General features: G+C 44.8%; 1 protein-coding gene across 1 annotated transcript in view; it reads left to right on the forward strand.

The window, feature by feature from the left end:
* The window catches only part of col11a1a (collagen, type XI, alpha 1a), a 682,771-nt gene that overhangs the window by 462,170 nt on the left and 208,095 nt on the right, over positions 1–12,506 (forward strand). Inside the window, exons 40-41 of the mRNA XM_041208311.1 lie at positions 396–485; positions 7,923–7,976. Of these exons, the coding sequence (XP_041064245.1) occupies positions 396–485; positions 7,923–7,976 (144 nt within the window). The remainder of the gene's footprint in view (positions 1–395; positions 486–7,922; positions 7,977–12,506) is intronic.

Raw genomic sequence — 12,506 nt, forward strand, 5'->3', positions numbered from 1 at the left:
GAAGGTTGCAGAGGTGGTGATGGGTGAGGCCATGGAGAGATTCGAAAACAAGAGTAAGAATTTTAAATTTGAGGTCTTGCTGGCCCGGGAGCCAGTGTAGGTCAGCAAGCACAGGGGGCGATGGGAGAACGAGACTCGGTCTGGGATACGGACAGCAGAGTTTTAGATGTGCTGATGTTTCTGGAGGCTGGTGATGGGAGGCTCGGTCAGGCGAATATTGGAATAATCGAGTCTGGGGGCGAGTGCCTTTCAATGAGATAAGGTTATACTCTGCCTGCAGATTCTGGGTATTTTCCAAGTGTTTTCAGTTTGACTTCAGATTTCCAGCATTGCTTGTTTCTGCATTTTAAAATGTAAGATTATGTTAAAGATTTTTTTCAATGTTTTCATTCCAGGGCGATCCTGGTCCATCGGGTGTTGGAGGAAAAGATGGTCCACCCGGTCTACGAGGTTTCCCAGGGGAGAGAGGTCTCGCCGGAGCAATGGTAAAATCACCCTTCCTTTCCTGTAATTAGAATATAAAACCACACACACAATATCGATAAAACCTCCAACCAGAAATGGAATAAACAATAAGGGACCAGAGATAAACCTCCAGAGCATCTAGCTGGCAGAATGGGTTGGTGGCAGGTGAAATTTAATACAGGGAAGTGTGGAATGATGAATTGTGATTGAAAGAACCTGAAAAAACAATATAAATAAAGGATAAAATTCTAAAGGGAGTTGAGGAGCTGAGAGAGCTTGAGAGATATGTATTTAAATCTTTGAAGACAGCAAGTTGCTACACCATTAATAAAGTATTTGGGATTCTTGGCTTTGTCAGTAAGACCATTGAAGTAAAATGGTTCTGCTAAACTTTTACAATTCACTGGTTAGACCCCAGCGGGAGGATTGTGTCCAATTCAGGGCTCCGCACTTTAGGAAGGATGTTGAGGCCTTGGAAAGGGTGCGGAGGAGATTTACTCCAATGGGACCAGGATTGAGGGAGTTAATGTGGAGAGACTGGAGAAGCTGGGATTGTTCTCCTTAGAGCAGAGAAGGTTAAGGAGAGAGTTAATAGAGGTGTTAACAATGATGACGGTGAGGAGAAGATTTGAGGGGAGTTCAGGAGAAATCTTTTCACACCGAGAATTGCCATGATCTGGAATGCATTAGCTGAGAGGGTGATGGGATCAAATTTGATATGATCTTTCAAAAGGCAACTGAACTTATATTGAAGCAGAGAAAGTTGCAGGATTATGGGGAAAGATGAGGGGATTGGGATTAATTGGTTAGCTCTTTCACAGAGCAGACACAGGCAGCAAAAGCTGAACGGCCTCCTCCTGTAGTCAGTGTTGACAATATGAAGCAGATTTGCGCTCTCTCAGGTTAAGAGGAGCTGGAAGGGGTCCTGAAGGGATGTGAACTCCCCCCGCACTCTGATTACTGAGGTTCCTCAACAGCATTCTGAGGTTCAATCCCACAATGCTGTGGTTGAGGGTTGAAGCACTTCCTGATTTGACCAACACCAGAACAGCACCAACTGCAGCTCCATCCGCGTCAATGGGAATTATGGTGGACGCACACAGTTGCAACAGTGACAGTATAACTCTGGTTTCTACTCAGTGAAGAACTGTCCCATTGAGTTCAGGTGGTGAGAGAACGCTTGTCACAGTGGCCAATCACATTTCTCAGGCATTGCATTGGGGCAGTATAACTCCAGCCCTGTGTCCAGCTCTGACCCAGCCAGTATGACTCCAGCTCGTACCCAGAAAGTATAACTCCAGCTCACACCCAGATAGTATAACTCCAGCTCACATCCAGCTAGTATAACTCCAGCTCGCACGCAGATAGTATAGTTCCAGCTTGCACCAGATAGTATAACTCCAGCTCACACCCAGATAGTATAACACCAGCTTGCACCCAGATAGTATAGCTCCAGCTCACACCCAGATAGTATAACTCCAGCTCGCACCCAGAAAGTATAACTCCAGCTCACACCCAGATAGTATAACTCCAGCTCACACCCAGATAGTATAACTCCAGCTCACATCCAGCTAGTATAACTCCAGCTCGCACGCAGATAGTATAGTTCCAGCTTGCACCAGATAGTATAACTCCAGCTCACACCCAGATAGTATAACTCCGGCTCGCACCCAGATAGTATAACTCCAGCTCACACCCAGATAGTATAACTCCGGCTCGCACCCAGATAGTATAACTCCAGCTCACACCCAGATAGTATAACTCCGGCTCGCACCCAGATAGTATAACTCCAGCTCACACCCAGATAGTATAACTCCAGCTCACACCCAGATAGTATAGTTCCAGCTCACACCCAGATAGTATAACTCCAGCTCACACCCAGATAGTATAACTCCAGCTCACACCCAGATAGTATAACTCCAGCTCACACCCAGATAGTATAACTCCGGCTCACACCCAGATAGTATAACTCCAGCTCACACCCAGATAGTATAACTCCAGCTCACACCCAGATAGTATAACTCCGGCTCACATCCAGCTAGTATAACTCCAGCTCACACCCAGATAGTATAACTCCAGCTCACACCCAGATAGTATAACTCCAGCTCACATCCAGCTAGTATAACTCCAGCTCGCACGCAGATAGTATAACTCCAGCTCACACCCAGATAGTATAACTCCAGCTCACACCCAGATAGTATAACTCCAGCTCACACCCAGATAGTATAACTCCGGCTCACACCCAGATAGTATAACTCCAGCTCACACCCAGATAGTATAACTCCAGCTCACACCCAGATAGTATAGTTCCAGCTCACACCCAGATAGTATAACTCCAGCTCACACCCAGATAGTATAACTCCGGCTCACACCCAGATAGTATAACTCCAGCTCACACCCAGATAGTATAACTCCAGCTCACACCCAGATAGTATAACTCCAGCTCACATCCAGCTAGTATAACTCCAGCTCGCACGCAGATAGTATAGTTCCAGCTTGCACCAGATAGTATAACTGCAGCTCACATCCAGCTAGTATAACTCCAGCTCGCACGCAGATAGTATAACTCCAGCTCACACCCAGATAGTATAACTCCAGCTCACACCCAGATAGTATAACTCCGGCTCACACCCAGATAGTATAACTCCAGCTCACACCCAGATAGTATAACTCCAGCTCACACCCAGATAGTATAGTTCCAGCTCACACCCAGATAGTATAACTCCAGCTCACACCCAGATAGTATAACTCCGGCTCACATCCAGCTAGTATAACTCCAGCTCACACCCAGATAGTATAACTCCAGCTCACACCCAGATAGTATAACTCCAGCTCACATCCAGCTAGTATAACTCCAGCTCGCACGCAGATAGTATAGTTCCAGCTTGCACCAGATAGTATAACTGCAGCTCACACCCAGATAGTATAACTCCAGCTCGCACCCAGATAGTATAACTCCAGCTCACACCCAGATAGTATAACACCAGCTTGCACCCAGATAGTATAGCTCCAGCTCACACCCAGATAGTATAACTCCAGCTCGCACCCAGAAAGTATAACTCCAGCTCACACCCAGATAGTATAACTCCAGCTCACATCCAGATAGTATAACTCCAGCTCACATCCAGCTAGTATAACTCCAGCTCACACCCAGATAGTATAACTCCGGCTCGCACCCAGATAGTATAACTCCGGCTCGCACCCAGATAGTATAACTCCAGCTCACACCCAGATAGTATAACTCCAGCTCACACCCGGCCAGTATAACTCCAGCTCACACCCAGATAGTATAACTCCGGCTCGCACCCAGATAGTATAACTCCAGCTCACACCCGGCCAGTATAACTCCAGCTCACACCCAGATAGTATAGTTCCAGCTCACACCCAGATAGTATAACTCCAGCTCAGACCCAGATAGTATAACTCCAGCTCACACCCAGATAGTATAACTCCAGCTCACACCCAGATAGTATAACTCCAGCTCGCACCCAGATAGTATAACTCCAGCTCGCACCCAGATAGTATAACTCCAGCTCACACCCGGCCAGTATAACTCCAGCTCACACCCAGATAGTATAACTCCAGCTCGCACCCAGATAGTATAACTCCAGCTCACACCCAGATAGTATAACTCCGGCTCGCACCCAGATAGTATAACTCCGGCTCGCACCCAGATAGTATAACTCCAGCTCACACCCAGATAGTATAACTCCAGCTCGCACCCAGATAGTATAACTCCAGCTCACACCCAGATAGTATAACTCCAGCTCGCACCCAGATAGTATAACTCCAGCTCACACCCAGATAGTATAACTCCAGCTCGCACCCAGATAGTATAACTCCGGCTCGCACCCAGATAGTATAACTCCAGCTCACACCCAGATAGTATAACTCCAGCTCACACCCAGATAGTATAACTCCAGCTCACACCCAGATAGTATAACTCCAGCTCACACCCAGATAGTATAACTCCAGCTCACACCCAGATAGTATAACTCCAGCTCACACCCAGATAGTATAACTCCAGCTCACACCCAGATAGTATAACTCCAGCTCACACCCAGATAGTATAACACCAGCTTGCACCCAGATAGTATAACTCCAGCTCACACCCAGATAGTATAACTCCAGCTCGCACCCAGATAGTATAACTCCAGCTCACACCCAGATAGTATAACTCCAGCTCACACCCGGCCAGTATAACTCCAGCTCACACCCAGATAGTATAGTTCCAGCTCACACCCAGATAGTATAACTCCGGCTCGCACCCAGATAGTATAACTCCGGCTCACACCCAGATAGTATAACTCCGGCTCGCACCCAGATAGTATAACTCCGGCTCGCACCCAGATAGTATAACTCCAGCTCACACCCAGATAGTATAACTCCGGCTCGCACCCAGATAGTATAACTCCAGCTCGCACCCAGATAGTATAACTCCAGCTCACACCCAGATAGTATAACTCCGGCTCGCACCCAGATAGTATAACTCCGGCTCGCACCCAGATAGTATAACTCCAGCTCACACCCAGATAGTATAACTCCAGCTCACCCAAAGGCAGTATAAGCCCAGCTCACACCCGGCCAGTATAACTCCAGCTCACCCAAAGGCAGTATAAGCCCAGCTCACACCCGGCCAGTATAACTCCAGCTCACCCAAAGGCAGTATAAGCCCAGCTCACACCCGGCCTGTATAACCCCTCCCACAACCAGCGGTATAACTCCAGCTCGCACCCAGAAAGTATAACTCCAGCTCACACCCAGATAGTATAACTCCAGCTCACATCCAGATAGTATAACTCCAGCTCACATCCAGCTAGTATAACTCCAGCTCACACCCAGATAGTATAACTCCAGCTCACACCCAGATAGTATAACTCCGGCTCGCACCCAGATAGTATAACTCCGGCTCGCACCCAGATAGTATAACTCCAGCTCACACCCAGATAGTATAACTCCGGCTCGCACCCAGATAGTATAACTCCAGCTCACACCCAGATAGTATAGTTCCAGCTCACACCCAGATAGTATAACTCCAGCTCACACCCGGCCAGTATAACTCCAGCTCACACCCAGATAGTATAACTCCGGCTCGCACCCAGATAGTATAACTCCAGCTCACACCCGGCCAGTATAACTCCAGCTCACACCCAGATAGTATAGTTCCAGCTCACACCCAGATAGTATAACTCCAGCTCAGACCCAGATAGTATAACTCCAGCTCACACCCAGATAGTATAACTCCAGCTCACACCCAGATAGTATAACTCCAGCTCGCACCCAGATAGTATAACTCCAGCTCGCACCCAGATAGTATAACTCCAGCTCACACCCGGCCAGTATAACTCCAGCTCACACCCAGATAGTATAACTCCAGCTCGCACCCAGATAGTATAACTCCAGCTCACACCCAGATAGTATAACTCCGGCTCGCACCCAGATAGTATAACTCCGGCTCGCACCCAGATAGTATAACTCCAGCTCACACCCAGATAGTATAACTCCAGCTCGCACCCAGATAGTATAACTCCAGCTCACACCCAGATAGTATAACTCCAGCTCGCACCCAGATAGTATAACTCCGGCTCGCACCCAGATAGTATAACTCCAGCTCACACCCAGATAGTATAACTCCAGCTCACACCCAGATAGTATAACTCCAGCTCACACCCAGATAGTATAACTCCAGCTCACACCCAGATAGTATAACTCCAGCTCACACCCAGATAGTATAACTCCAGCTCACACCCAGATAGTATAACTCCAGCTCACACCCGGCCAGTATAACTCCAGCTCACACCCGGCCAGTATAACTCCAGCTCACACCCAGATAGTATAACTCCAGCTCACACCCAGATAGTATAACTCCAGCTCACACCCAGATAGTATAACTCCAGCTCACACCCAGATAGTATAACTCCAGCTCACACCCAGATAGTATAACTCCAGCTCACACCCAGATAGTATAACTCCAGCTCACACCCAGATAGTATAACTCCGGCTCGCACCCAGATAGTATAACTCCGGCTCGCACCCAGATAGTATAACTCCAGCTCACACCCAGATAGTATAACTCCGGCTCGCACCCAGATAGTATAACTCCAGCTCACACCCAGATAGTATAGTTCCAGCTCACACCCAGATAGTATAACTCCAGCTCACACCCGGCCAGTATAACTCCAGCTCACACCCAGATAGTATAACTCCGGCTCGCACCCAGATAGTATAACTCCAGCTCACACCCGGCCAGTATAACTCCAGCTCACACCCAGATAGTATAGTTCCAGCTCACACCCAGATAGTATAACTCCAGCTCACACCCAGATAGTATAACTCCAGCTCACACCCAGATAGTATAACTCCAGCTCACACCCAGATAGTATAACTCCAGCTCGCACCCAGATAGTATAACTCCAGCTCGCACCCAGATAGTATAACTCCAGCTCACACCCGGCCAGTATAACTCCAGCTCACACCCAGATAGTATAACTCCAGCTCGCACCCAGATAGTATAACTCCAGCTCACACCCAGATAGTATAACTCCGGCTCGCACCCAGATAGTATAACTCCGGCTCGCACCCAGATAGTATAACTCCAGCTCACACCCAGATAGTATAACTCCAGCTCGCACCCAGATAGTATAACTCCAGCTCACACCCAGATAGTATAACTCCAGCTCGCACCCAGATAGTATAACTCCGGCTCGCACCCAGATAGTATAACTCCAGCTCACACCCAGATAGTATAACTCCAGCTCACACCCAGATAGTATAACTCCAGCTCACACCCAGATAGTATAACTCCAGCTCACACCCAGATAGTATAACTCCAGCTCACACCCAGATAGTATAACTCCAGCTCACACCCAGATAGTATAACTCCAGCTCACACCCGGCCAGTATAACTCCAGCTCACACCCGGCCAGTATAACTCCAGCTCACACCCAGATAGTATAACTCCAGCTCACACCCAGATAGTATAACTCCAGCTCACACCCAGATAGTATAACTCCGGCTCGCACCCAGATAGTATAACTCCAGCTCACACCCAGATAGTATAACTCCAGCTCAGACCCAGATAGTATAACTCCGGCTCGCACCCAGATAGTATAACTCCGGCTCGCACCCAGATAGTATAACTCCAGCTCACACCCAGATAGTATAACTCCAGCTCACACCCGGCCAGTATAACTCCAGCTCACCCAAAGGCAGTATAAGCCCAGCTCACACCCGGCCTGTATAACCCCTCCCACAACCAGCGGTATAACTCCAGCTTGCGATCAGCCGATATAACTCCTCCCGTGATCAGCAGTATAACTCCAGCTCCAAACCATTCTTGTGATCACCAGTAAAATTCCAGTCCAGCAAGATAAAATAACGTTCTGCCTGAAGTGAACACTGATTGTCTAATTCCATAAAGGAGATAACAAAAATAATGTTTTTTTTTCCAACTCCAGGGACCAGCTGGATTGAAAGGAGGTGAAGGTCCCATTGGACCAACTGGTCCAGTTGTGAGTATCTCTATGATTTCCGTTTTCTGTATGAGACAGGTACACACACAGAAACCCGAGGGAAGGGATTAGATATCCACCGCTCAGCTGAAGTGATCAAATGAAGAAATCTGTGTCTCCTCCACAGCCTGATGCAGTTTTTATCCGTTGATGACAAATGGAAGCTGCTGTGAACACTCTACCCCAAATATTCAAAACTCCGTGAGACTTTGAGGAGGGTATTACACAGTTACCCCTCAGAAACCACTCAGAACAGTCCCTACATTGTGGACCAATCTCAGGATGTGTCATTCACCAGCATTTCTTAACCTTAATCTCCTCAGATGTGGTCCTGGGGCTTCTTATTGAACTGTAGAACCAGATGGCCACTTCGAAGGGCAATTAGACACACAGAATGTTAGAGTGGACTGGGGTCACCTATACACCAAAACCAATCAGGAGGGTTTGTGAAACAATCCAACAACTTTGTGGTCACTTTACTGAGACCAGAAATCCATTTCCAAATTTATTCAACAAATTTCAAGTCTTCAAACAGCTCTCGAGGGATTTGAACACCCTATTGTCTGGATTACTATTCTAGTAATAAAACTGCTACACTCGGGTATCCCTCTGGATTACTATTTCAGTAATATAACCATTAATCTCCGGTATCCCTCTGGATTACTATTCCAGTAATATAACCATTACACTCCTGTATCCCTCTGGATTACTATTCCAGTAATATAACCATTACACTCCTGTATCCCTCTGGATTACTATTCCAGTAATATAACCATTAGATTCCTGTATTCCTCTGGATTACTATTCCAGTGATATAACCATTACAATCATGTATCCCACTGTATTACTAATTCAGTAATATAACCGCTACACTCCTGTATCGCCCTGGATTACCATGCCAGTAATATAACCATTACACTCCTGTATCCCCCTGGATTACTAGCCCAGTAAAATAACCATTACATTTCTGTATCCCTCAGGATTACAATTCCAGTAATATAACCGCTAGACTCCTGTATCCCTCTGGAATACAATTCCACTAATATAACCATTACACTCCTGTATCCCTCTGGATTACTATTCCAGTAATATAACCATTACACTCCTGTATCCCTCTGGATTACTATTCCAGTAACATAACCATTACACTCCTGTATCCCTCAGGATTACTATTCCAAAAATATAACCATTACAGTCCTGTATCCCTCTGGATTACTAGTCCAGTGATATATCCACTACACTCGTGTATCCCTCTGGATTACTAGTCCAGTAATATAACCATTACACTCCTGTATCCCTCTGGATTACTATTCCAGTAACATAACCGCTACACTCCTGTATCCCTCTGGATTACTAGTCCAGTAATATAACCATTACACTCCTGTATCCCTCTGTATTACTAATCCAGTAATATAAACATTACCTTTCCATATCCCTCTGGATTACTATTGCAGTAATATCACTGCTACACTCCTGTATCGTTCTGGATTACCAGTCCAGTAATATACCCACTACACTCCTGTATCCCTCTGGATTACTATTCCAGTAATATAACTGCTACACTCCTGTATCCCTCTGGATTACTAGTCCAGTAATATAACCATTACACTCCTGTATCCCTCTGGATTACTATTCCAGTAATATAACCATTACATTCCTGTATCCCTCAGGATTACTATTCCAGTAATATAACCATTACATTCCTGTATCCCTCAGGATTACTATTCCAGTAATATAACCATTACACTCCTGTATACCTCTGGATTAATATTCCAGTAATATAAAAATTATACTCCTTTATCCCTCTGGATTACTATTTCAGTAATATAACCATTACAATCCTGTATCCCTCTGGATTACTATTCCAGTAATATAACCGCTAGACTCCTGTATCCCTCTGGAATACAATTCCACTAATATAACCATTACACTCCTGTATCCCTCTGGATTACTATTCCAGTAATATAACCATTACACTCCTGTATCCCTCTGGATTACTATTCCAGTAACATAACCATTACACTCCTGTATCCCTCAGGATTACTATTCCAAAAATATAACCATTACAGTCCTGTATCCCTCTGGATTACTAGTCCAGTGATATATCCACTACACTCGTGTATCCCTCTGGATTACTAGTCCAGTAATATAACCATTACACTCCTGTATCCCTCTGGATTACTATTCCAGTAACATAACCGCTACACTCCTGTATCCCTCTGGATTACTAGTCCAGTGATATAACCATTACACTCCTGTATCCCTCTGTATTACTAATCCAGTAATATAAACATTACCTTTCCATATCCCTCTGGATTACTATTGCAGTAATATCACTGCTACACTCCTGTATCGTTCTGGATTACTAGTCCAGTAATATACCCACTACACTCCTGTATCCCTCTGGATTACTAGTCCAGTAATATAACCATTATACTCCTGTATCCCTCTGGATTACTATTCCAGTAATATAACCATTACATTCCTGTATCCCTCAGGATTACTATTCCAGTAATATAACCATTACATTCCTGTATCCCTCAGGATTACTATTCCAGTAATATAACCATTACACTCCTGTATACCTCTGGATTAATATTCCAGTAATATAAAAATTATACTCCTTTATCCCTCTGGATTACTATTTCAGTAATATAACCATTACAATCCTGTATCACTCTGGATTACTCGTCCAGTGATATAACCACTACACTCCTGTATCCCGCTGGATTACTGTTCTAGTAATATAACCGCTACACTCCTGTATCCCTCTGGATTACTAGTCCAGTAATATAACCATTACACTCCTGTATCACTCTGTATTACTAATCCAGTAATATAACCATTACCTTTCCATATCACTCTGGATTACTATTGCAGTAATATCACTGCTACACTCCTGTATCCTTCTGGATTACTAGACCAGTAATATACCCGCTACACTTGGGTATCCCACTGGATTACTATTCCAGTAATATAGCCATTACACTCAAGTATCCCGCTGGATTATTATTCTAGTAATGTAACCATTACACTCCTGTATCCCTCTGTGTTACTAATTCAGTAAATAACCATTACCCTTCTGTATCCGTCTGGATTACTAGTCCAGTAATATACACGATAAAATCCTGTATCCCTCTGGCTACTATTCCAGTAATATAACTGCTACACTCCTGTATCCCTCCGGATTACTATTCCTGTAAGAGAACCGCTGTACTCCTGTATCCCTCTGGATTACTATTCCAGTAATATAACCGCTACACTCCTGTATCCCTCTGGATTACTAGTCCAGTAATATAACCGCTACACTCCTGTATCCCTCTGGAGTACTATTCCAGTAATATAACCGCTGCACTCCTGTATCCCTCTGGATTACTATTCCAGTAATATAACCGCTGCACTCCTGGAACCCTCTGGATTACTATTCCAGTAATATAACCGCTACACTCCTATATCTCTCTGGACTATTAGTCCAGTAATATAACCATTACACACCTGTATCCCTCTGGATTCCTAGTCTAGTAATATAACAATTACACTCCTGTATCCCTCTGGATTAATATTCTAGTAATATAACTGCTACACTGCCCTATCTCTCTGGATTACTAGTCCAGTGATATAACCATTACAATACTGTATCCCTCTGTATTAATAATCCAGTAATATAACCATTACCTTTCCATATCCCTCTGGATTACTATTGCAATAATATCACTGCTACACTCCTGTATCCTTCTGGATTACTAGTCAAGTAATATACCCGCTACACTCCTGTATTCCTCTGGATTATTATTCCAGTAATTTAACTGCTACACTCCTGTATCCTTCTGGATTACTAGTCCAGTAATATAACCATTCCACTCCTGTATCCCTCTGGATTACTCATCCACTAATATAACCATTACATTCCTGTATCCCTCTGGATTACTATTTCAGAAATATAAACGCTACACTCCTGTATCCTTCTGGATTACTAGTCTCGTAATAAATCTGCTACACTCCTCTACCCCTCTGGATGACTAGTCCAGTAATATGCCCGCTAAACTCCTGTATCCCTCTGGTTACTATTCCAATAATATAACCGCTAGACTCCAGTATCCCACTGGATTACTATTCCAGTAATATAACCACTGCACTCCTGTATCCCTCTGGATTACTATTCCAGTAATATAACCGCTACACTCCTATACCTCTCTGGATTACAAGTCCAGTAATATAACCATTACACACCTGTATCCCTCTGGATTACTAGTCCACTAATATAACCATCACACTCCTGTATCCCTCTGGATTACTATTCCTGTAAGAGAACCGCTGTACTCCTGTATCCCTCCGGATTACTATTCCTGTAAGAGAACCGCTGTACTCCTGTATCCCTCCGGATTACTATTCCTGTAAGAGAACCGCTGTACTCCTGTATCCCTCTGGATTACTATTCCAGTAATATAACCGCTACACTCCTGTATCCCTCTAGATTACTAGTGCAGTAATATAACCGCTACACTCCTGTATCCCTCTGGAGTACTATTC

This window comes from Carcharodon carcharias, chromosome 16, assembly GCF_017639515.1.
Source record: "Carcharodon carcharias isolate sCarCar2 chromosome 16, sCarCar2.pri, whole genome shotgun sequence".
In the NCBI taxonomy this organism is placed as follows: Eukaryota; Metazoa; Chordata; class Chondrichthyes; order Lamniformes; family Lamnidae; genus Carcharodon; species Carcharodon carcharias.